The following is a 27209-nucleotide window of genomic DNA, read 5'->3' on the forward strand; positions in this document are numbered from 1 at the left end:
TGCGGTCGCTAAGACTCAACCACAACCAGATGGCACAATTTCATCGAATGTTGTCAATGCTCTGTTGAAGGTTTGGGAGCAATTTTGGGAAGGCACATCCAGCTCAAGAAGCTAGCTAGCCCTTCCCCAGAAGCCATTCTACTACTAACCCACTATAACTTAAATAATAGGCTGGACAATGAGACTACATTTTCAATTTGGTTCAAACATGGAACATGAGGTTGATTCACCCATAAACTGACCTGCGAGATGTGCTAGTGAAGAATCCGGTTGGAAAACCCAAAACTTGTGGGGGAAAAAACAGAACTTCTTTGATTGCCTTTCTTAGTTGTCTGGTGGCTGTGAAACAGAACTCCGTTTTCCCTGGAGAAAACTAACTGGACAATATGACCCTTAAATATAATCTCATGGTTGAGGGATGCAGTGCAATCCAAAACAGCTCCCTGAATTTCTCCTTTAATAACTGACACGCTTGTAAAATATTATCCTAAAATTGACTCCTCTTTTTAAAGGAGGAAAGGATGAACTCTGGCCTCAAAAGAAACACAGCAAACAACACACAAAGTTCCGGTTATCTTGATTTTTTCCCCCGCTTCGTCCATTCCCTGCGTTCGAAGGTCAGAGGTCTTGGAGATTTGAGTTTGTCCCAAGAGTCCTGAATGAGTTCCACTTATGACTGCATGTCTGTACCTTTATTGCTTGTATCCTTACGATTTATATTGATACTGTTTCCTGATTGTCTATTTGTACCCTATGACTATCCTTAAGTGTTGTACCTTATGATTCGTGATGAATGTATCTTGTCTTTTTATGTACATTGAGAGCATCTGCACCAAAGACAAATTCCTTGTGTGTCCAATCACACTTGGCCAATAAATAATTTATTCTATTCTATTCCATTCCATTCCATTCTTAACTGTTATTCTATTCTATTCTATTTCTATTCTATTTCTATTCTATTTCTATTCTATTTCTATTCTATTTCTATTCTATTTCTATTCTATTTCTATTCTATTTCTATTCTATTTCTATTCTATTTCTATTCTATTTCTATTCCATTCCACCCTTACTGTTATTCTATTCTATTCTATTCCATTCCATTCTTAACTGTTATTCTATTCTATTCTTTTCCATTCCATTCTTAACTGTTATTCTATTCTATTCTATTCTATTCCATTCCATCCTTAACTGTTATTCTATTCCATTCCATTCTATTCTTAACTGTTATTCTATTCTATTCCATTCCATTCCATTCTTAACGGTTATTCTATTCTATTCCATTCCATCCTTGTTATTCTATTCTATTCCATTCCATCCTTAACTATTATTCTATTCTATTCTATTCTATTCCATTCTTAACTGTTATTCTCTTCTATTCTTTTCCATTCCATTCTTAACTGTTATTCTATTCTATTCTATTCTATTCTATTCTATTCTATTCTATTCCATTCCATCCTTAACTGTTATTCTATTCCATTCCATTCTATTCTTAACTGTTATTCTATTCTATTCCATTCCATTCCATTCTTAACGGTTATTCTATTCTATTCCATTCCATCCTTGTTATTCTATTCTATTCCATTCCATCCTTAACTATTATTCTATTCTATTCTATTCTATTCCATTCTTAACTGTTATTCTCTTCTATTCTTTTCCATTCCATTCTTAACTGTTATTCTATTCTATTCTATTCTATTCTATTCCATTCCATCCTTAACTGTTATTCTATTCTATTCTATTCCATTCCATCCTTAACTGTTATTCTATTCTATTCCATTCCATTCCATTCTTAACGGTTATTCTATTCTATTCCATTCCATTCCATTCTTAATGGTTATTCTATTCTATTCCATTCCATCCTTGTTATTCTATTCTATTCCATTCCATCCTTAACTATTATTCTATTCTATTCTATTCCATTCTTAACTGTTATTCTCTTCTATTCTTAACTGTTATTCTATTCTATTCCATTCCATTCCATCCTTAACTGTTATTCTATTCTATTCCATTCCATTCTATTCTTAACTGTTATTCTATTCTATTCCATTCCATCCTTGTTATTCTATTCTATTCCATTCCATCCTTAACTATTATTCTATTCTATTCTATTCTATTCTATTCCATTCTTAACTGTTATTCTCTTCTATTCCATTCCATTCTTAACTTTTATTCTATACTATTCTATTCCATCCTTAATTGTTATTCTATTCTATTCTATTCCATTCTTAACTGTTATTCTATTCTTTTCTATTCTCTTCTCTTCTCTTCCATTCCATCCTTAACTGTTATTCTATTCTATTCTATTCCAAACTCTTATTCTATTCTATCCCATCCCATCCTACCCTACCCTATCATACTCCATTCCATTGCATTCTTAACTCTTATTCTATCCTATTCTACCCTACCCTACCCTATCCTATCCTACCCTACCCTATCCTATTCTTTTTTTCTGTTTCCTATTCTATTTTATTCTAAAAACAATCTTTCTTTGAAGCTTGGTTTTTCCCCCCCTACTCAATACAATCTTTGGGGGCCTCGGATCTCAGTCCTTCAACGAACCTTTCTCTTCCCTCCTGCCGCTTTCATGCTTTCCCAAAGGCTACTGACACTGAGCTACACTGAATTGCACAATGATCTCCATTCAGACACTTCAAGGTTATGTCTTCCAGAGGGGCCATAACTTGGATGATCTGACAAGATTCCTTAGATCTTTACTGCAGCTTATTCTGTCATGAATGTAGCCAATCCTGGCTTTTTTTTAAAAAGTTAATTTTTTGCAGACGAGACAATAAAAGGGTAGGAATGATGAGAGATAGAAGAACACAAAGATCCAGCCAACTGCTCAAACAATGCGCTTCGTAGAAGCAATAGCAGTTGCTTAATTTTTTAATTGTGCTAAACATTTACTTATTTCTAAAGCTGCATTTAAACCTATTCATTTATTCAACTTTTACAGGCTGCGGTTAGAAGGCTCACTTTTTTTTTCTTTTTTGCAATGGCATTGACCTCTACTAAAACAAGGCATTAAAAATCAGAGGGGAAACATAAAATTAAAGCTAGCATATCCCAAATTCAGTAAAAATACAATCCAGAATGTGGACGATGGTATTCAAAAGCAACTGAATAGCAGACAAAGTTCATAGCTGAAATTCATGATGAATGCAATTGTTACGGTTGGTCACACAGTCGGCCAGGTGTTCAGACTGAATTTGACCTTTGTATCCACCTATCAAGTATTTCCCAAGGACCTGGGAGAGGCAGATGTTGGAAGGAAGGAAGGTAGGAAGGAAAAGAATGAAAGAAGGAAGGAGAGAAAGACAGGAAAGGAAGGAAGGAAGGGAAAGAGGGAGGAAAAGAAAGAGAACAAAGAAGCAAGAGAAAGAGTGAAGGAAGGAAGAGGAAAGGAGAAACAGAGAAAGAAGGAAAAGAAGAAGGAAGGAAAGACAGGGAAGGAAGCAAGGAAGGAAAAGAAGGAAGGAAGGAAAGAAAGATGGAAGGAAGAAAAGGAGGGAGGGAGGAAAAGAAAGAGAACATAGAAGCAAGAGAAAGTGAAGGAAGGAGAGAAAGAGAGGAAGAAAGAAAGAGAAGGAGGGAAAAGAATGAAAGAAGGAAGGAGAGAAAGACAGGGAAGGAAGAAAAGGAGGGAGGAAGGAAGGAAAAGAGAACAAAGAAGCAAGAGAAAGAATGAAGGACAGAAAGAGAGGAAAGGAGAAAAAGAGAAGAATGAAAAGAAGGAAGGAAGGAGAGAAAAACGGAAGGGAGGGAGGGAAGGAGGGAGAAAGGAAGGAAGGAAAAGGAAAAGAGAACAAAGAAGCAAGAGAAAGAATGAAGGACAGAAAGAGAGGAAAGGAGAAAAAGAGAAGGAAGGAAGGGAAAGAAGGAAGGAAGGAAGGAGAGAAAGACAGGGAAGGGAGGGAGGGAAGGAGGGAGAAAGAAAGGAAGGAAAAGGAAAGGAAAATGAAGAAGCAAGAGAAAGAGTGAAGGAAGGACAGAAAGTGAGGAAAGGAGAAAAAGAGAAGGAAGGGAGTGAAGGATGGAAAAGAGAAAGAGAGAGAAGATGAGGAGGCATGTCGAAATTGAAATGTATTTAAATGTGTCTTTTTAACTTGAAACCGATTACTCCCCAAGGATTTCATAATTCTCCTGTCCCATCAAATGATTGATGCCATGACAAGATCATGGGAAGCTTCACTCAGGACTGCACCCTTCTCTTCTGCAATCTTTCCTTGCATCTATTTGCCCCCCAAAGGCCCCCAACTCTTGTTGGTATCACTGATCCAAAAAACTTCCTTTCCAAACATTTTGATGATTCATAATCACACCCTACAGTTCTCAAATTCACCCTGGAAAGTCTTATTTATCATTCTAGGACAGCCCTAGGTGAGTTGAGGAGCTTTTCATGAGATTTTTGGAGTTTTTCGATTCGGTTTTTTTTTCTTTTCTGAATCGTGGGGTTAAAAAAGCAGGAGCCGAGACAACGAAGGGGTTCAGCCTCTATAAAACACCAATTATATGCACATTCGTGACTTAAAAAGTGGGGGGAAGGACATCCATAGAGTAGGATTTTGTAGGTCTTGCACAAAATAAAGAATTGCTGATGGCCACACTTTTTTCCAGTATATCCTCTTCCACTTTGGATTAGCATGCTGGTTCCTAATACATAATTATAACTCATTTCAAACGTGGAAACTTAAAAAGTTTGTTGAGCTGGGCTTGTTCTTAATATTTGTCCAACTTCTATGAACTTTGTGCCTCAGGTCCAAGTTATCCAAGAACACTCACTTTGAATGTTCATGCTATGCTTTGAGAGATCCAAGATAATATTTGGTGTTCTCAATTAAGACGATTTCATTGTTTATTTTGTATTGGTTATTAGCAGTTAGACTTATATACCGCTTCATAGGGCTTTCAGCCCTCTCTAAGCGGTTTACAGAGTCGGCATATTGCCCCCCACAATCTGGGTCCTCATTTTACCCACCTCAGAAGGATGGAAGGCTGAGTCAACCCTGAGCCGGTGAGATTTGAACCGCCGAAATGCAGAACTAGCAGTCAGCTGAAGTGGCTGCACTACTGCACTCTACCCACTGCGCCACCTCGGCTTATTAGCCCACAGCTCATCAAACGAATAGAATAGAATAGAATAGCCAGCGCTGTCCGAAGACGTCTCCGTGGTCATGTGGCCGGCATGACTCAACGCCGAAGGCGCATGGAACGCTGTTCCCTTCCCACCAAAGGTGGTTCCTATTTTTCTACTTGCAATTTTTATGTGCTTTCGAACTTAAAGGTTCGAACGTAGGTTGGGAGAAGCTGGGGCAAGTTTCGTTTGGTTTAGTTTATTGAATCTATATGCCGCCCTTCTCCCAAGGACTCAGGGCGGTGTACAACATTAAAAAAACACATATTACAAAAGTTAAAAAAAAATTAAATAGAATAGCCCAAACAAACCCAATTAGGATTAACAATAACATTTTTTTAAAAAATCAATTAAAATTAACAATGATCAATAATTTATTTTGTTTTGTTCAGGCCAGTAACGGGAGCTCACTCCGTTAGGGATTCAAACCGCCAAACTGCCGATCTTTCTGATTGACGAGCATAAAATCTATTCCATATCAAGTAATGTTCTGTGTCCTTTTTATCTTTTATTCTTAAAGTCAGCCTGTCCATTTTGGCACCATCTAAGATTTTCCCAAATATATCCTCCTCTGATGAGGTGTTCTCGTTTTTCCAATGTTTTGCAAATACTATCCTCGCCGCTGTCGATACATGCAAAACTAGATATGTGGTCCCTTTGTCGTAACTTCAAACCTTAAAACCTTCCAGCGTGGAATCAATTCGCCCGGAATAACAGAATGAATGAAAACGGGACAGCAGAGAACGGGGGAAGAAGGGTTTATTTGGGAAGGTCGAGCTGCTGTTTGACTTTGCTCCATTCTTGTTTCCGCAGGACACTCCGTTGAATTTTCCCACCTGCCGTTTTGGGAAGCTCTTGGACAAATTCTATCTGTTCGGGGAAATTTAAAAAAAAGAGGGTTGGAGAATTAATTTTTGCCCCGTTGTGGCAGCGCTGAACTCAAGTGAATTTTGGAGGGAAGGGGGCACGTGGAAATCCCAAGGCTGTTAGCTAGGCAAGGAAATAAAAATGCAATAAAATAAAATATAAAAATAAAATAAAGAAGGCAAAGGGAAATGACTTAGGTAAACACGGCCAAGAATCAGCCTACATTCGCTCCCCATTAATAATGCTCAAAACTCGATTGCGTATTTGCTTCCCAATTCAGATATCTGGCTAGATTGCAAAAGGGACATTTCAATACAATACAAATACAATAGCAGAGTTGGAAGGGACCTTGGAGGTCTTCTAGTCCAACCCCCTGCCTAGGCAGGAAACCCTATACCATTCCAGACAAATGGATATCCAACATCTTCTTAAAGACTTCCAGTGTTGGGGCATTCACAACTTCTGGAGGCAAGTTGTCCCACTGATTAATTGTTCTAACTGTCAGGAAATTTCTCCTCAGTTCTAAACTGCTTCTCTCCTTGATTAGTTTCCACCCATTGCTTCTTGTTCTGCACTCAGGTGCCTTGGAGAATAGTTTGACTCCCTCTTCTTTGGGGCAGCCCCTGAGATATTGGAAGACTGCTATCATGTCTCCCGTAGTCCTTCTTTTCATTAAACCAGACATACCCAGTTCCTGCAACCGTTCTTCATATGTTTTAGCCTCCAGTCCCCTAATCATCTTTGTTGCTCTTCTCTGCACTCTTTCTAGAGTCTCCGCAGATTTTCTACATCATGGCGACCAAAACTGAATGCAGTATTCCATTCAGTTTGGAGGGACCTTGGAGGTCTTCTAGTCCAACCCCATGCCTAGGCAGGAAACCCTATACCGTTCCAGACAAATGGCTATCCAACATCTTCTTAAAGAGTTCCAGTGTTGGGGCATTCACAACTTCTGGAGGCAACTTCTGTTCCACTGGTTAATTGTTCCAACTGTCAGGGAATTTCTCTTTAGTTCTAAGTTGCTTCTCTCCTTGATTAGTTTCCACCCATTCACTTGGAAGTCAGTGTTTGTTTTCCTTCCCTCTTATCCCTCACTTTTCTTTCCCTCCCCTTCCCCCTTCCCCTATTATCTTTACTTTCATTCGTATTTCATATATGATAATCTTAATTTTAAAAAAATCTATTGTATAAAGAAAGGGTCTCGGTTAAGACCCTTGCTAGGTCTCCTGAAAAATAAAGAAAGGAAGAACGTGCAAGATTTGGGCACTATAACCTTATACAGGTAGTCCTCAACTTACAACAATTTGTTTTGTGACTGTTCAACTTAGGACGACACTGGAAAAAAAATAACTCATTTATGTTTTTTGAAACTTACGACCGTTGCATAAATAACACGATCAAAATTCAAATGCTTGGCAACGGACTCATATTAATGATGGTTGCAGTGTCCCCTTTTGCGACCTTCTGATCAAGCAATGGGGAAGCCAGATTCACTTAACGACTGTGGCAAGAAGGATCGTAAAAGAGGGCCAAATTTACTTAGCTGTCTTGCTTAGCAACAAAAGTTTGGGGCTCAAAAGTCAAGTCACCAAACCTCAACTCATCAACCCAGAGCTAAAGCTTCCCTGTTTGCAAAGTTCAATCTCCCCCCCGCCTCCCCCTGCAACTTTCCCGCCCCGACTTGCCTTCCTGGGATATTTATATGGAGCTGTAGATTTTTTCACGTGGTTCTGGAGTTCTTGGATTAAGGCCTCTGGATCGCGGGGTAGAAAAGCAGGAGACAAGATGATAAACGCTTTGACCACCTGTGTGGGCACAAACATACCTGGCGGTGAACGCCTTACAAAAAAGGTTGTAAAGTTAGTCCATGAATTGTCTCAATCCTGGTTAGGCTGCCAATGCAGTTGGGCCCACAATTCAAGTCCGGTCTTGTAAATTTTGTCAGAATATTCATGAACTGGAATAGGGCACAGCAACAGGTCAGCCATTGGGGACTTGGCGGGAATAGGACATGGTAACAAGGTCAGCCAAGGTATAGGCATGGCAACTGGGTCAGCCAATGGGATCTATTTGGTGACTGAGAGCCAAGCTGGATAGCGTGGAGCCTGGGCGTGGCTTACCTATGTAGCTCTGAGTCTGTGCACGAGAACTAATCTAGTCTGCTCTCTGAATTGAAATTGGAGATCTCAATCTCTCCTCTCTACCACATTGGAAGAATCTGCTGTGGGTATTGTACATTTATTCGTGTGTTATTATGTATATAAAGAAGTTAATTAATCCTGCTGAATCAGTTATCTGTGTGTGTACTTTCTGGATCTGATTTGAAGTGCAAACTCTTGCAAATCACTCAACCGTCTTGCTTAGCAGTGGAAATTTTGGCCTGTCTTGTGATCATAAGACAATACGTAATTTGTATTTATGTGTTTCTGCCTGTGCAAAGTTTGCAGAGCGAGAGGAGGACAGGCTCTCTGGGAATGAGGAGGAGGAGGAGGAGGAGGAGGAGGAGGAGGAGGAGGAGGAGGAGGAGGAGGGAGGAGGAGGAGGAAGATGATGCCCAAGCAGCTTCGAAAAAAAGAAGTGGATCAGATCCATACCTCCGCAGAACAGAGCTCTCTGAACTGAATCTGAACTGAATACACTCTTGGTATTGTATATATGACTTCATGTGTTATTATGTATATAAAGAAGTTAATGAATCCTGCTGAATCGGTTATCTGTGGGTGCTTTCTGGATGTGATTGCTGCATCAAACTCTTGACAAATTTACTTCCTACTGTAGCTATTTCCCATTTTTCCCAACAGCTGGCTTCTGTCCGTTCAGCCTATTCACTATATTTTTTTGCAGATTGGTTGGGAAACGGTTCCTTGGGTGTGATTAACTGCAGGTACTCCCCAATTTATATTAATTTATTGACATTACATTATAGGATGTTTCTTTCTACGGGTAACATGATTTGTGGAGATCTTGACCATCTTTGAGCTTGCTTGTTGGCTGACAAACATGTCATTGCTCAACAACCAGTAGGTGCCATTACAGAGGTGGAATTTAGCAGGTTCTGACCAGTTCTGGCGAACCGGTAGCAGAATTTTGAGTAGTTTGGAGAACCGGAAAATACCACCTCTGGCTGGCCACACCCCCATCTATTCTCTGCCTCCTGAGCCGCAGATGATCGGGAGGAAATGGGGATTTTACAGTATCCTTCCCCTGCCATGCCCACCAAGCCACGGCTACGGCCACAGAACTTGTAGTAACAAATTTTGAACCCCACCACTGGTGCCGTAACATCATCAGTGGGAGTGAGTAATGTCACCTAGTCAGTTTCCTCGTTGAGCTGATGATATTACCTAGTTGGGTAATGAAATGTCTGCAACAAAACAACCAAGCTCAGAGGGCACCAAAACCCTTCAGTCCAGAGGTGGGTTCCTACCAATTCGCACCTATTCAGTAGAACCGGTTCGTCAAATCTACCGAACCGGTTAGAAGAGGTTCCACCAGTGGACCCGGAAAGCAGGCCACACCTACAGAAGAGGTTCCAAAATTTTTTGAAACCCACCACTGGTCCTTGGATATGATTATTCTACACTATCATGCTCCTATTATAAAACTCAGTGCCTCTGTGAAAGGCAAGGATGACTACTGCGTTTGTGGTGCAATCAGAGCATTGCGTGTGTTGAAGTTGTCTTAACGCAAACCAAAGATGCCTCTTAAAAAACAAGTTGACAGCATATTCTTATGCATGCCAGTGCTGTGTGTGAGGTCATTTAAGGTGGTTCTGACAAGTGTCGTCGGCATCTTCATATCCGGTCACATGGGCAGCAAGCCACTCCCACAAAGGAGGCCACACCCACAGAGTAGGTTCAAACAATCTTTGAAACCCACCACTGGTTCAGTCTTCCTCTACCCCCTCCTCCCTCCCTCCTCTGAAAACCCCACTCACTTCTAGAATTGATGATATTATCTAGTTGGGTAATGAAACGTCTGCAGGAAAACAACCAAGCTCAGAGAGCACCAAGGACCCTACAGTCCTTTTCCTCCTCCTCCTCCTCCTCCACCACCACCACCTCCTCCTCCTCCTCCTCCTCCTCCTCCCTCTAGCACTGATGATGTTACCTAGTCTGGTAATGAAATGTCTTCAACCAAAGCAACCAAGCTCAGAGAGCACCAAGGACCCCATAGTTTGAACCTTGAGCTATGGATATTCTCTTCCATTGGATAATTTATGGCGTAAGGGCCTAGCTTACCTCTCCTCTAATAGGATCTGGGCTACTGACAACAGCGGATTCGGCCACGGCTGGGTGCTCCATCAAAGCGCTCTCGACTTCGAAAGGCCCGATGCGATATCTAAAACAGACGCCGTCATTTTTTTGAACCCTTCTCTGAACAGTAAAGGTAAAGGAATCAACCAACCACGGGGTAGAAAAAGAAAACCTACCCAGAGGAATTGATGATGTCGTCGGCCCGCCCCACAAACCAGAAATAGCCTTCTTCATCTTTGACCGCTCTGTCTCCGGTGATATAAAAATCCCCACGTTCAATGGCTGCCATTTTCTCTGGGTTATCCTGGAAAGAACCAACCACGAATCCATGACCCAGCATTTCTAAGTTCAACGCCTTCCCGTTATGCGGGCTACAATTCTGGGAACTTTTCAGCTAGCGTGGCACATGGATTCAAATTCTGAGAACTGAACGTGAAACATAAAATAATAAGGACCTTGGAGCGGTGGTGAAATGCAATTTTTTTTTTACCACCGGTTCGGTGGGCGTGGCTTGGTGGGCGTGGTGTGGCTTGGTGGCCATGGCTTGGTGGGCGTGGCAGGGGAAGGATACTGCAAAATCTCCATTCCCACCCCACTCTGGGCCAGCTAGAGGTGGCATTTGCCAGTTCTCTGAACTACTCAAAATTTCCACTACCGGTTCCCCGAACTATTCAAAATTTCTGCTACTGGTTCTCTGAACTACTCAACATTTCCACTACCGGTTCCCCGAACTACTCAAAATTTATGCTACCGGTTCTGCGAACTACTCAGAATTTCCGCTACCAGTTCCCTGAACTACTCAAAATTTCTACTACTGGTTCTCCGAACTACTCAAAATTTCCGCTACTGGTTCTCCAAAGTACTCAAAATTTCCGCTACCAGTTCCCTGAACTACTCAAAATTTCCACTACTGGTTCTCTGAACTACTCAAAATTTCCGCTACCGGTTCTCCAAAGTACTCAAAATTTCCGCTACCGGTTCTCTGAACTACTCAAAATTTCTGCTACTGGTTCTCCAAACTACTCAAAATTTCTGCTACCAGTTCTCCAAACTACTCAAAATTTCCACTACCGGTTCTCCGAACTGCTCAAAATTTCTGCTACTGGTTCTCTGAACTACACAAAATTTCCGCTGCCGGTTCTCCAGAACCTGTCAGAACCTGCTGGATTTCACCCCTGCCTTGGAGGTCTTCTGGTCAAATTCCTTGCTCAAGCAGGAGACCATTTACCATTCCAGACAAGTGGCTGTCCAGTTTTGTCTTGAAAACCTCCAGTGATGGAGCACCCACAACCTGTGGAGACAAGTCTTTCCACTAATTAATTGTTCTCACTGTCGAAAAATTTCTCCTTAGTTCTAAGGTTTTTTGGGGGGGGGGCTTGGACAACCTAGAACTAAGCCGCCTACGATCTGATCTAAGCCTTCTGTCCTCTACAATGTGTCAAGGATTACTTCAGCTTCATCCTCAATAATACTCGGGCAAACAATAGATACAAATTCAAGATAATCCACTTCAAACCCGATTGCAGAAAATACGACTTCAGCAACAGAGTGGTCAACGCCTGGAATGCTCTCCCTGACTCCGTTGTTACATCCTCAAACCCCCCACAGCTTCAACCTGAAACTGTCTACCGTGGACCTCACCCCATTCCTATAAGGTCCATAAAGGGGGCATGCATAAGCCCATCAGCCTGCCTACCGTCCCTGTCCTACTGTCCCCATTTAATCGTACCCATTTCCTGTTTCTTATTCATGCTTATTCTTATTCCCGCTATCTTGTGCATGAGTGACAAACTAAATAAAATAAAATAAACAAATAAATAGGTTGGATTTCCACCCATTCTTTCTGGGGTTCCCCCCCTCTTCTTTGTAACAACAGCCTCTGATATCATGTCACCCCAGTTTTTCTTTTCATTAAACCAGACCTACTCAGTACATACTCTGCAACTGTGGATTGTAAACTTTAGCCTCCAGCCCTTTGATCATCTTCGTTGCTCTTCCCCACAGACTTTGGGGGGGGGGTGTACCCCTGGGAGCAGAGGTGTGTTCCTACCAGTTCGCACCTATTCGGTAGAACCGGTTCGTCAAATCTACCGAACCGGTTAGAAGAGGTTCCACCAGTGGACCCGGAAAGCAGACCACACCTACAGAAGAGGTTCCAAAAATTTTTGAAACCCACCACTGGTCCTTGGATATGATTATTCTACACCATCATGCTCCTATTTATAAAACTCAGTGCCTCTGTGAAAGGTAAGGATGACTACTGCGTTTGTGGTGCAATCAGAACATTGCGTGTGTTGATGTTGTTTTAACGCAAACCAAAGATGCCTCTTAAAAAACAAGTTTACATCCTATTCTTATGCATGCCAGTGCTGTGTGTGAGGTAATTTAAGGTGGTACTGACAAGTGTCGTCGGCATCTTCATATCCGGTAACATGGGCGGCAAGCCACTCCCATCCGGTCACATGGGTGGCAAGCCACTCCCACAAAGGAGGCCACACCCACAGAGTAGGTTCAAACAATTTTTGAAACCCACCACTGCCTGGGAGACTGCGACGGTCATAAATATGAACCAGCCGTCCAGCATCCGAATGTAAAACCTATGAACATGGGGATGCTGCGATGTCATTAAGTGTGAAAAATGGTCCCTTTTTTTCAGTGCGGTTGCAACTTCAAACGGTCACTGAGTGAACTTCTGTAAGTCAAGGACTACCTGGAATAAATGCATACTAATCCCATATGTGGCTCAGGGGCTAAGGCACTGAGCTTGTCGATCAGAAAGGTCGGCAGCTCGGCGGTTCGAATCCTGAGCACCGCATAATGGAGGGAGCTCCTGCGACTTGTCCCGGCTTCTGCCAACCTAGCAGCTCGAAAGCACGTACAAAATGCAAGTAGAAAAATAGGAACCACCTTTGGTGGGAAGGGAACAGCGTTCTGTGCGCCTTTGGCGTTGAGTCATGCCGGCCACAAGACCACGGAGATGTCTTCGACAGCGCTGGCTCTTCGGCATTGAAACGGAGATGAGCCCTGCCCCCTAGAGTCGGGAATGACTAGCACATATGTGCGAGGGGAACTTTTACCTTAATCCCATGTATTGAAGTGTACATTTTAAAAAATCATACTTACTGTGTACTTCAAGAAAAAACAGAACGGTCGTTTAGGTTTGATTCTGATGGCTACATCTCCTTCTTTCCCAGGGGGCTGAATATTTCCTTCATCATCAACTACCTTCAGAAATAAAAGCAAAGCGTCCCTTAGGCCGAGGTGGCGCAGTGGTTAGAGTGGTTAGGGTGCAGTACTGCAGGCCACTTCAGCTGACTCCTAGTTCTGCAGTTCGGCGGTTCAAATCTCACCGGCTCAAGGTTGACTCAGCCTTCCATCCTTCCAAGGTGGGTGAAATGAGGACCCAGACTGTGGGGGCGATATGCTGACTCTGTAAACCGCTTAGAGAGGGCTGAAAGCCCTATGAAGCGGTATATAAGTCTAACTGCTATTGCCAACTGCTAGGCAAGTCGGGCGGTGTAGAAATGTGACACATACAGTAAATACAAAGTATTGTTCCGATGGTGTTTATTGCCCGGGGTCTTCTAGTCCAACTCCTTGCCCAAGGGAGGAATCCTTATGCCATCCTGGTCCAAAAATTCTCCAATTGCCATCGGGAGACCTTCCCAACTGGCTTCTGGAAAGCAAACTCAACGGAGGAATCCGGATTCACTTAAGGACCATCCAATTCAGTTAACAATGGCAGTAAATAACAACCACGTCAGGGAAAAAAGTATTCTGTTATCTTCTTGCCAGAGACTTTATTTATGTTTATTTTGGGCTCGCAGCGAGTCTGAGCCAAGGACTGATAAAGTTATTTCCTTTTAAGTCTGTCTGCCTGTCGTCTTTGAACGAGCGAAGGAGGGGGGTTCAGAACAGCTTAGCTAGTTTTAAATTATAGCATATCATTTTTCTTTTGGTTGTGACCAGCATAAAGTTTAAAAAAAAAACATAAAGACTGTGACATAATAAACCACAACATAACAACCAGCCTACGTTTAAAAATCGTATTGTACAGAATAGCAAAATTGGTCCTTCATACCTGGACATCATAGGGTGGAGATGCTTTCCCCATCGAGCCAGGTTTAATTTTCATCCCTTGGACATTTGCACAGATTGTTACCTGCAAGAGACAGGAGGATGAGACACAACCCCTCAGGGCCATGGTGACAATGAGGAGATGGGATCATCAGGCCCAACTTTTGGGGAAATGAAAAGGAATCCGCTGTGGAGTCCATGATGTTCTTTGAGGCTGGTTGTTGTTTTGCAGATGTTTCATTACCCACGTAGCTAACATCATCAGTTCTGCTGGCAGATTTTTTAAATTATTTTTTCCCTTCTACAACACCTTACAGGCATTACATCAACATCGTTATGTCATCATACCTGTACACGTATATAATATTTCGCTTCTATATTTATACATCTTTATACGCAGTTATATATATATATATATATATATGTTGCATTTGTGCTGATAAATAAATAAATAAATAAAGGGAGACTTGTATAGATCTATTTCAAGCTATTTAGCTCTCATCAGCTAGCCATACCCTTAGTGGGATTTGAACCTGTGCTGTATTACATATTAAGCAGTTGTGTTAACCACTAAGCCACAAGGTTCTCCTCCTTATCAGCTGAGCCAGGGAAGTAGGTATGTATTTAACGTCACAAGCCCTGATATGCCCAAATATGGGAGGAAGCGGACTGCTTCCATTCTCTGTCTATCGGCTCGTCACAAGAGACCATCGCGACAGAAAGCCATTATTTTTACTGTTGCCTTTGTTACATTTGTGTTGCATTTGTATACAGCACAGGTTCAAATCCCAGTAAGGTATGGCTAGCTGATGAGAGCTAAATAGCTTGAAATAGATCTATACTAGTCTCCCTTTTTTATTTATTTATCAGCACAAATGCAACACAAATGTAACAAAGGCAACAGTAAAAATAATGGCTTTCTGTCGTGATGGTCTCTTGTGATGAGCCGATAGACAGAGAATGGAAGCAGTCCGCTTACTCCCATATTTGGGCATACCAGGGGTTGTGACGCTACATACATACATACATACATACATACATACATACATACATACATACATACATAGTTTTTTGGCTTAATTAATTTTATTCTTGTTTTGCAGCCATTTATACCAATTGTTCCAAATTTCCTAATATTCTGACTCTTCTTTATCTTTTAATTTCAGTGTTAATTTGTCCATCTCTGCACAATCCAAAGTTTTTTTAATCACTAATTCATCTGAGGGGGTATTATTTTGTTTCCAGCATTGGGCAAATGCTATTCTAGCTGTCGTTAGCAGATGTGTTGATATGTACTTAATTTTCTTTGTATATTTTCCTTTGAATATTCCCAGTAGAAAGATTTCGGGTTTGTATTTTATCTGTTCTCCTGTAATTTCTTGCACCCATTTCCAAATTTTTGTCCAATATTTTTGTGTTTCCGGGCAGGTCCAGCATATGTGATAATAAGTCCCTTGTACTTTTTTACACTTCCAGCAGGTCGGCTTCATGTTTGGGTACATTTTAGCCAATCTTGTTGGTGATAAATGCCAATGATAAAACATTGTGTATATATTTTCTTTAAGTGCTGCTGATCATGTTAGTTTATAATTTGTGTTCCAAGTTCTAATGATGTGCTATCTGTTTAATGTACAGTAGCTTAACCTTATGAAGTGTTGGTGGAGGGATACATAGAAATAAATCATAAACTGTTCAAAAGAGACAATTGAAATGCTAAGAATAAAAAAAAGAAGGTCCTAAGAAGAAAAGAGAGGGGAAAAATTTAAGAAGAAAATTGGTCAGGAGATCAACCCTGACTGCTCTTTAGAAGGCCAGATCCTGAAGAGGAAACTCAAAGACTTTGGCCATCTAATGAGAAGCAAGAAGGACTCCCTGGAGAAGAGCCTCATGCTGGGAAAGATGGAGGACAAAAGAAGAAGGACTGCAAGTTGATCCAATTGGTCAGTCCTAGAGGAGATCAACCCTGGCTGCTCTTTAGAAGGCCAGATCCTGAAGAGGAAACTCAAAGACTTTGGCCTCCTGATGAGAAGGAAGAAGGACTCCCTGGAGAAGAGCCTCATGCTGGGAAAGATGGAGGACAAAAGAAGAAGGACTGCAAGTTGATCCAATTGGTCAGTCCTAGAGGAGATCAACCCTGGCTGCTCTTTAGAAGGCCAGATCCTGAAGAGGAAACTCAAAGACTTTGGCCACCTGATGAGAAAGAAGAAGGACTCCCTGGAGAAGAGCCTTATGCTGGGAACGATGGAGGGCAAAAGAAGAAGGATTGCAAGGCGATCCAACCGGTCAGTCCTAGAGGAGATCAACCCTGACTGCTCTTTAGAAGGCCAGATCCTGAAGAGTAAACTCAAAGACTTTGGCCACCTAATGAGAAGGAAGAAGGACTCCCTGGAGAAGAGCCTCATGCTGGGAAAGATTGAGGGCAAAAGAAGAAGGGGACGACAGAGAAGGAGGTGGATGGATGGAGTCACCGAAACAGTAAGCATGAGCTTCAATGGACTCTAGAGGATGGTAGACGACAGGAAGGCCTGGAGGAACGTTGGCCATGGGGTTGCGAAGAGTCGGACATGACTTCACAACTAACAACAACAAAGGAGAAAATACTTCCTCTCTAGCAATCAATACCCAGATAAGCAGTGATTAACACCAGACAAACTATCTAGTAGAAAACAAGGCTCTATTATGGAGCTACCAAGGAGAAAACTACTCCCCCATCAATACTGATGGGGCAACATACTGAATATAAAACAGGCCACACTCACCAGCATTGATGAGGTTATCTAATTGTGTAATGAAATATCTGCAAGCAGACAACCAAGTTTAGGAAGCAGCAGTTGAACATGGCGCTGCAGATATTCTCATTAATTGAAATGAATATATATACCGTTTCGGTTTGTCCGTATGCTTCGTAAATATCCAATCCAGTCTGAGTCTTCCATTGCTCAAACACTTCGGGATTGAGTGGTTCTCCACCAGTCACGCAGTGCTTCAAGCTTCTGAATTTATAGCTTGGAAAGAAACAGAGACAATAAATAATTCACTTTTTTCCTTCGGTGGGTTGATTTTGCAAACATTTGGAAGGAACTCTGACTTCTGCTGGCCAGAGAAGAATAGAGAGTAGAGTAGAATAACAGAGTTGGAAGGGACACTGGAGGTCTTCTAGTCCGACCCCCTGCTTAGACAGGAAGTCCTACATCACTTCAGACAAATGGCTTCCAACATCTTCTTAAAGGTGTTGGGGCATTCAGAACTTCTGGAGGCAAGTTGTCCCACTGATTAATTGTTCCCACTGTCAGGAAATTTCTCCTTAGTTCTAAGTTGCTTCTCTCCTTGATTAGTTTCCACCCATAGCTTCTTGTCCTGCCCTCAGGTGCTTTGGAGTCAATAGCTTGACTCCCTCTTCTTTGTGGCAGCCCCTGAGATATTGAAAGACTGCTATCATGTCTCCCCTAGTCTTCCTTTTCATTAAACTAGACATACCCAGTTCCTGCAACCGTTCTTCATATGTTTTAGCCTCCAGTCCCCTAATCCTCTGTTGCTCTTCTCTGCACTCTTTCTAGAGTCTCCACATCTTTTTTTTACATCGTGGTGACCAAAACTGGATGCTGTATTCCAAGTGTGGCCTTACCAAGGCATTATAAAGCGGTATTAACCCTTCACGTGATCTTGATTCTCTCCCTCTGTTGATGCAGCCTAGAACTGTGTTGGCTTTTTTTGGCAGCTGCTGCACACGGCTGGATCCTATTTAAATGGTCGTCCACCAGGACTCCCAAGATCCCAGAACTTCATAGCAACAGCAACAGAGCAAAAGAAACCCTAGACCAGTGGTCTCCAACCTTGGCAACTTTAAGACTTGTGGACTTCAACTCCCAGAGTTCCTCAGCCAGCAAAGCTAAAGCAAAGCTGGCTGAGGAACTCTGGGAGTTGAAGTCCACAGGTCTTAAAATTGCCAAGGTTGGAGACCACTGCGGCCTAGACAATTCCATTAAACGTCCCATTTTCACGTCGACCTTCCTTGCCCTCGTTTTTCATATTTTGTGGCCAAATAAATAAATACATAAAATACCCGGTAGCATTGTGCTGAACCATCATCGTATATGCAGTAGGAGCGGTACAGAAAGTTGTGATTGGATACTTCACCAGCGTCTAGAGGAAGAAAATGAAATATGCAGACATGAAGGCAATGTGTTTGCAATGAGAGGTAATATGCAATCAAGATGATTTCTGTAAGATGGAAATGACCCAGGCTCAGGTTTAAGTTGAGGCTGAGTTCCTACAACATGCTAAACCTTAAAATCAATTTTAGAAACAGTCGCTGCATCGGCTTAAAATTCTACGTCCAATAGAAGGAAGGAAAGGAGGGAAGGAAGGAAGTAGGGAACGGAGGGACGAAGGAAAGGAAAGAAGTGGAGGGGGGAAGAGAGAGAGAGAGAGAAGGAGAGATAGTAGGAGAGGAAGAAGAAATGTGGAGGAGAGGTAGGGGAAGAAGAAAGAAGTAAGGAGAGGTGGGTGGAAGGGAGAGAAAGAGAAGGAGAGGAGGGAGGAAGAGAGAAAAAGAGAAGGAGAGAGGGTAGGAAGGAGAAGAAAGAGGGGAGAAGTAGGGGAGAAGTAAGGGAAGGAAGAAGGGGAAGGAGAGGAGGAAGGAAGGAAGTAGAGAAGGAAGGGAGGGAGAAAAGAAAAGAAAGAGAAAATAAGGTGGTGTTACAACAGGCGCTAGGGATGGTAAACAATACATTCCAAATTATACCTTATATCCTTTTAAATGGAATAATAATAATATAAGAATGGCAAAGAAAAAGAATAACTATGTGAATGTATACCTATAATCTGTATGTAAGAGAATAAATGACAGTAAAAATATAAAGCACAATATAGATAAATATACTTGATCATAAGTAGCTAAGTATAAATAAATAAAGAAATGTATGTAAAAATGGACAATGAATAACGAGATTATGAACGTAAGATAGAAATGTATAGAAAGGAAAACACTAACTGCAAAGAAACCGATTCGGAACTGCTGTATGATATACGATGGAACTTATTGTTCCTATGTTGTTTTTAAGTTATCTGGTTATTTTTGTTAATGTGTTTATGTGTTCTGTTGATGTGCTTATGTGTATAAAATAAAATAATAAAAAAATAGAAAAAAAAATTCTACGTCCAACAATGTTAGCCTGAGAGTGTAATTTGAGCTTGGTGGTTTTCCTGCAGACATTTCATGACCAAACTAGGTACCACCATCAGTGCATCATCACTCTGGCATTGATGATGTTGCCTAGTTTAGTAATAAAACATCTGCAAGAAAATGTCAGGATAATGATGATTTAAGAGCTGACCGGCTGTTGTAATGAAGCTGTAATAATGAAATGATGATGCAATGAGAATGAGCCAGCAGGGTTATTTATAACTTATCACTTTAAGAGGCTGTATATACAATACAATACAATAGCAGAGTTGGAAGGGACCTTGGAGGTCTTCTAGTCCAACCCCCTGCCTAGGCAGGAAACCCTACACCGTTTCAGACAGGTGGCTATCCAACATCTTCTTAAAGTCTTCCAGTGTTGGAGCATTCGCAACTTCTGGAGGCAACTTCTGTTCCACTGATTAATTGTTCTCACTGTCAGGAAATTTCTGCTCAGTTCTAAGTTGCTTCTCTCCTTGATGAGTTTCTACCCATTGCTTCTTGTTCTGCCCTCAGGTGCCTTGGAGAATAGTTTGACTCCCTCTTCTTTGGGGCAGCCCCTGAGATATTGGAAGACTGCTATCATGTCTCCCGTAGTCCTTCTTTTCATCAAACTAGACATACCCAGTTCCTGCAACCGTTCTTCATACGTTGTAGTCTCCCGTCCCCTAATCATCTTTGTTGCTCTTCTCTATAAGAGAGGCCCTGTGAGTAATCTTCTCTGGCAAGTAATATGTCCCAGAATTAAGATACTCACCTTCCAGATATTGGTGAACCAGCATTTATTTCTACATGCCATGATGGCTGTGGGGTATAATGAGTTATGGTTGAGCAAGGAGAATGTCTGGTTTCCTATTATGCCTATATAAGTGCTTAGCAGTTAGCAATAGCAGTTAGACTTATATACCGCTTCATAGAGCTTTCAGCCCTCTCTAAGCGGTTTATAGAGTCAGCATATTGCCCCCAACAATCTGGGTCCTCATTTTACCCACCTCGGAAGGATGGAAGGCTGAGTCAACCCTGAGCTGGTGAGATTTGAACAGCCGAACTGCAGAATTGCAGTCAGCTGAAGTAGCCTGCAGTGCTGCATTTAACCACTGCGCCACCTCGGCTCTTCCAGGTCACTTGCATATAAACGGAGATGCTTACATTTAATATGACTGTTGGTTCAAACTTGGGCAGATGATGTACGAAGACACCAGATCCATGGATCCATGGGCCAAATAAGTTGCTCCAGGCAGTTTTTACCCATCCTGTGTCCGAGGTATTCCAGAAGACAGTTGAAGAAGACAGATTCATCCAGTGCCTGCTCGAAAGAAAATAATAGACAGGTAGTCCTCGAATTACGACCGCCGTTGAGACCAGAACGTTCACGGTTCATCAAGGCGATTGTTAAGTGAGTCACACCCAATGTTTTGATCTTTTTTCTTTTGCAATGACTGTTATGCAAATCATGCGGTCGTTAAGCGAGTCCAGCTTCCTCCGTTGACTTTGCTTGTTGGAAGCCAGCTGGGAAGGTTGCAAATGAAGATTACATAATCTGTGATGCTACAACCATTGTCACATGACCAAGAGGATGCTACGACAGTCATTAAGTGAGAAGACTGGTTGTAAGAGCCTTTCTTTTAGTGCCATGATAACTTGGAACAGTCGCTAAGCAAATGGTTGTAAGTTGAGGACTTCCTGTTATTTGGCATCCTCTCAATTTGTCACTAAGCAGAGCAACTGTGCAATGAAAGCCTTGTTTTGAACTCATAACGTTGATCATCACTGCATGTGGTCCTCAACCACACTGAGCCCAAAATCTAGGTTGCAAAGTGAGAAATTTATTAACGTCGTAAATAAGTCATCAAAAGGGGCAAGCTTGCTTAACAAATTGCTCAGTTAGCAGCATAAATTCTGGGCTCAATTGTGGTCACATGTTAAGGACTACCTCAAAGCCACTCAGAGTTGCCTTGACGTGAGATGCGGGGCAAAAAATTAATTCAAGTTAATTCAAGTAGATTCAAGTAGATTCAAGTAGATTCAAGTAGATTCAAGTAGATTCAAGTAGATTCAAGTAGATTCAAGTAGATTCAAGTAGATTCAAGTGAAGTGAAGTGAAGAAGTGAAGTGAAGTGAAGTGAAGTAAGTCAAGTCAAGTCAAGTCAAGTCAAGTCAAGTCAAGTCAAAAGTCAAGTCGTGTTAAGTCGTGTTAAGTCGAGTCAAGAGTCAAGAGTCAACAGTCAACAGTCGTCAACAGTCAACAGTCAACAACAGTCAACAGTCAACAACAGTCAACAGTCAACAGTCAAGAGTAAGCCAAAGCCAAAGCCAAGATCTAAATAAACAATCCAGGCCTCCAAAAGCATACCATGATATTTACCTAGCACTGGATGAGAATCCAATGCCATAACTGGAGTGGCAATGCTCCACCATTTTGGGCGATCCGGTGCTGCCACTCGTAAAGTAGATCAGCATTAACTCCTCACTTCGCGACCTGACGCAATTGTGGTCACCCGAGGCTTCTCTGGAAAAGAGTCAAGATTGATCTTGATGTGCAATTCGATTGGAAAGGGACATTTTTGGGGGGGAGCAGAGGGTTTTCTTTCACGATTGGAATTTATGGGTATTCATGAATGGAATTTCGGGGGGCTTTCTCCACATCTGGAAGGCATCATCATCACCAACTCTTCCAAGGAATTGAGAGCATCTTAGTCAAGAACGCAATGCAGGTATTTATGGCTAGAACTTAAGGAATGTGGAACAGATGCTTGCTAAAAGAACTAACTTTGCTTCTTATTTATTTCTATTTAACTTATACCCCACCTTCATTATTTTATAAACAACTCAAAGCAGTGGACACACCCATTACTCCTTCCTTCTCCGATTTCCCCCACAACAACCCAGTGAAATGAGTTGGGATGAGAAGAAGAAGGGCGAGAAGAAGACAAGATCATCCAGCTGACTTTCATGGCTAAGTCAGGACTAGAACTCCCAGTCTCCTGGTGATTGGCCCAAAGTCACTCAGTTGACTTTGCATCATCTAAGGCAGGACTACAATTCACTATCTTCTGATGATTGGCCCAACGTCACCCAGTTGGCTCTCATGGCTAAGTCAGGACTAGAACTCCCAGTCTCCTGATGATTGACCCAAAGTCACCCAGTTGACTTTCACGCCTAAGGCAGGATTGTAACTGACCATCTTCTGATGATTGGCTCAACATCACCCAGTTGGCTCTCATGGCTAAGTCAGGACTAGAACTCCCAGTCTCTTGATGATTGACCCAAAGTCACTCAGTTGACTTTGCGTCATCTAAGGCAGGACTATAATTCACTATCTTCTGATGATTGGCCCAACATCACCCAGTTGGCTTTCATGGCTAAGTCAGGACTAGAACTCCCAGTCTCCTGGTGATTGACCTGAAGTCACCCAGTTGACTTTCATGCCTAAGGCAGGATTGTAACTGACCATCTTCTGATGATTGGCCCAACATCACCCAGTTGGCTCTCATGGCTAAGTCAGGACTAGAACTCCCAGTCTCCCGTTCTCTAGTCTGATGCCTTAACCAGTAGACCAAAGTGGCTTCTCATGTGTTCCAATAAAAATAATACTCCAACCCAGAAGATGGCGATGTAGTTATAACTTTTATTGAACTACGTACTGCAATAAGTCCTTGAAGTTCAGCCAGCCATCTCGGCCTCTGTTGGACACAACAAGCTTGGTTTTCAGAAATTGGCATTCAGCTGTGATCAAATCCACTGCAAGGATGGATTGATCGGCCACAACGATGCATTTGGCTTTGGAAGCTTGAATTCTATAGGAAATGTCTTTCGCTGTTAGCTGAGGGGTTCCAGGAATAAAAATAATCCCTATGAAAGAAGTAGAGAAGAAAGTGACCAGAGAGACCAATTCGAAGAGTCCATGTCATAGATAAAGTGAAGTTGTAAATGTAAAAGTTCCCCTTGCACATATGTGCTAGTCGTTCCCGACTCTAGGGGGCGGTGCTCATCTCCGTTTCAAAGCCAAAGAGCCAGCGCTGTCCGAAGACGTCTCTGTGGTCATGTGGCTGGCATGACTCAATGCCGAAGGCGCACGGAACGCTGTTCCCTTCCCACCAAAGGTGGTGCCTATTTTTCTACTTGCATTTTTTACGTGCTTTCGAACCGCTAGGTTGGCAGAAGATGGGACAAGTCACGGGAGCTCACTCCGTTACGCGGCGCTAGGGATTCGAACCTAGATAGATAGGATATTCTTTGGCATTCTTAGGAAAACTGTCTCCTGGGACACCTTAGGAATGTCCACTAACACTCCTAGGAAGAGAGTCCACCAGGAAACGGAGTAACAGAAGAACAGAGTTGGAAGGGACCTGGGAGGTCTTCTAGACCAACCGCCTGCTTAGGCAGGAAACCCTACATCACTTCAGACAAATGGTTATCCAATCTCTTCTTAAAAACCTCCAGTGTTGGAGCATTCACAACTTCTGGAGTCAAGTTCTTCCACTGATTAATTGTTCTAACGGTCAGGAAATTCCTCCTCAGTTCCAAGTTGCTTCTCTCCTTGATTAGTTTCCACCCATTGCTTCTTGTTCAGGTGCTCAGGTGCTTTGGAGAATAGTTTGACTCCCTCTTCTTAGTGGCAGCCCCTGAGATATTGGAAGACTGTGATCACGCCACCCCTAGTCAGATTTAACAGATTAACAGAATTAGATGACCTTGTAGGTCATCTAGTCCAACCCCCCCCCCCCCAAGCAGGAGACCCTACACCATTTCTGAAAGATGGCAGTCTTCTTGAAAGCCTCCAGTGAATGAAGCTCCCACAACTTCTGAAGGCAACTTCTGTTCTTTTGATTGATTGTTCTCACTGTCAGAAAACCCCTCCTTATTTCTAGGTTGAATCTCTCCTTGGTCAGTTTCCATCCATTATTCCTTGTCTGGCCTTCGGGTCCTTTGGAAAATAGCTTGACCCCTTTCCTCTCTGTGGCAGCCCCTCAAATATTGGAAGACTGCTATCAAGTCACTCCTAATCCTTCTTTTCATTAAATTAGACATACCCAGTTCCTGCAACTGTACTTTATATGTTTTAGCCCCCGGTCCCCTAATCATCTTTGTTGCTCTTCTCTCTACTCTGGAAGACTGCCATCATGTCTCCCCTTCTTAGGAATGTCCATTGGCCCACTTAGGAAGCAGAGGCTAAGACAGGGGTGAAATTCAGCAGGTTCTGACAGGTTCTGGAGAACCGGTAGCGGAAATTTTGAGTAGTTTAGAGAAACGGTAGCGGTAATTTTGAGTAGTTCAGAGAATTGGCAAATGCCACCTCTGGCTGGCCCCAAAGTGGGGTGGGAATGGAGATTTTATAGTATCCTTCCCCTGCCATTCCACCAAGCCATGCCCACCAAGCCACACCACGTCCACCAAGCTACACCCACAGAATCAATAGTAAAAAGTTTTGAATTTCCCCACTGAGCTAAGGGTTCCTTATAACATTTGGAGCCAAGGTGGCGCAGTGGTTAAATGCAGCACTGCAGGCTACTGCTAGATCAGCAGGTCAGCGGTTCAAATCTCACCGGCTCAGGGTTGACTCAGCCTTCCATCCTTCCGAGGTGGGTAAAATGAGGACCCAGATTGTTGGGGGCAATATGCTGACTCTCTGTAAACCGCTTAGAGAGGCCTGAAAGGCCTATGAAGCGGTATATAAGTCTACTGCTATTTACTAACCTGTTCGCATGCAAGCCAGAGCTAGTAGCCACCACTCCGGAATGCGGGGCAGAACGATCATAACTTTGTCCCCTCGTTCTAAGCCACATGGACCCAAGAGGACATTGGCAGCTTTTCGGGAGAAGAAAGCCAGCTCCTCAAAGCTCCACTTCACCTCTTTGTTCTGACCGTTGACCCACCAGAAGGCTGGGTTGCCCGCTCTCTTCCCATCCTAGAAGGCAAACTCAAGAAGTTAAAATTCACGAAGGGGCAGCTGAAAACCTATCCTAATCCAGACAAGATCTGGTCATCAACTGCAAATGAAAAGAAAAGCTACCCTGTTTCCCCGAAAATAAGACCTCCCCAGATATTAAGCCCAATTGGGCTTTTGAGTGCATGCACTAAAATAAGCCCTCCCCTGAAAATAAGCCCTCCCCTGAAAATAAACCCTCCCCTGAAAATAAACCCTCCCCCGAAAATAAACCCTCCCCTGAAAATAAGCCATCCCCTGATAATAAGTCCTATTTTACGCATGAACAGCTGTCCCCACTATTTCCTGGGGAAGGGAAAGGGGGGAACGTGCCCCACGGTGCCTCACATGCACCGGTTAGCCACGCAGGAACGGCCTCGTACAAGCCCCTCTCACAAACCCTAGCTACTGCGCCCCTTCTCTTAGTAGCGGTCGCAAAAAGAGCAGGAGGCCCGGGGACGCAAGAGTGTGCCAGAAACAGAGACAGAACTTCCATTCCATTCCATATTTTCTATTCCGTTCCATTCCATTCCATATTTTCTATTCTATTCTATTCTTAATTTCCATTCTATTCTTAATTTCTATTCTATTTCTATTCTACTCTATTCTATTCTATTCTTAATTTCCATTCTATTCTTAATTTCCATTCTATTCTTAATTTCCATTCTATTCTTAATTTCCATTCTATTCTTAATTTCTATTCTATTTTTATTCTATTCTTAATTTCCATTCTATTCTTAATTTCCAAGGTGGCACAGTGGTTAAATGCAGCACTGCAGGCTACTGCTAGATCAGCAGGTCAGCGGTTCAAATCTCACCGGCTCAGGGTTGACTCAGCCTTCCATCCTTCCGAGGTGGGTAAAATGAGGACCCAGATTGTTGGGGCAATATGCTGACTCTCTGTAAACCGCTTAGAGAGGCCTGAAAGGCCTATGAAGCGGTATATAAGTCTACTGCTATTGCTATTGCTATTCTATTCTATTTCTATTTCTATTTCTATTATTTCTATTTCTATTTCTATTATTTCTATTTCTATTATTTCTATTTCTATTATTTCTATTTCTATTATTCCTATTCCTATTCCTATTCCTATTCCTATTCCTATTCCTATTCCTATTTCTATTCTATTCTCTCAAAGCTTGTGTGCTTCCAACAATAACTTCAATTGTGGTCCTTTCCCACAAAAGGAGTGCAAAATGTTACCTTTTCCTCTTGGGTCCATTTATCTACCACGTCGCTTGCAAAGTTGAAGTACTCGGGCACTTCCTGGTGGCCCCGATTGACAGCTTCGTAATACGAGGGGATCAAAGAAGCCACGTATCGTTTTGCTTGGTGAAGAAACACCCAAGGGGTCTTCCGATGCCCAAAGCACTTGGCTAAGAGTTTCATGATCCCTGTTTGAGATCAGCAATCCAGGGCTTGATTTCCTGCCAAAACAGGGGAGGGGAGGGGAGGGGAGGGAAATTGGAGAATGGGACTTTCTGACTCCCTACCCTTAGCTGCACCTCCTTCTCCGTCAGCATTCCTCCTCGGGGCAATTCACCTCTGACCTTTCTTCTTGGCTGACACGTCCCCACCCATCCACCCCAGCCAATGGGCCACCACTCTGCCCCACGGGCAGGGCAGCCAAGAGGATTATTAAGTGCTGGAAGAAGGCTAGGATGGGCCTCCCTCACCTATACACGGACTCTTTAGGTATAATTACTGACTATACAGTTATAGAGACTAACTTGATTTTGCATTTAATAACTGCAGCAAGACTGTTGG

General features: G+C 42.6%; 1 protein-coding gene across 1 annotated transcript; it reads right to left on the reverse strand.

Annotated features, from left to right (window-relative positions):
• Positions 1-5879: 5879 nt before the first annotated feature.
• On the reverse strand, positions 5880-27209 carry LOC106543993 (acyl-coenzyme A synthetase ACSM5, mitochondrial). Its single transcript, XM_087729579.1, has 13 exons — positions 26646-27209; positions 25214-25424; positions 23161-23368; positions 21882-22025; positions 20666-20822; positions 18398-18477; positions 17216-17339; positions 14339-14419; positions 13381-13482; positions 10434-10561; positions 10243-10342; positions 7687-7806; positions 5880-6004 (listed from the first exon to the last, which is right to left on the reverse strand). Exons 1-13 carry the CDS (start codon positions 26829-26831, stop codon positions 5894-5896), a joined length of 1752 nt encoding a protein of 583 aa, XP_087585705.1. The 5' UTR covers positions 26832-27209; the 3' UTR covers positions 5880-5893.

This window comes from Thamnophis sirtalis, unplaced genomic scaffold (genome assembly GCF_051295495.1).
Source record: "Thamnophis sirtalis isolate CommonGarterSnake01/CBP01778 unplaced genomic scaffold, rThaSir2_p1.2 scaffold_14, whole genome shotgun sequence".
In the NCBI taxonomy this organism is placed as follows: domain Eukaryota; kingdom Metazoa; phylum Chordata; class Lepidosauria; order Squamata; family Natricidae; genus Thamnophis; species Thamnophis sirtalis.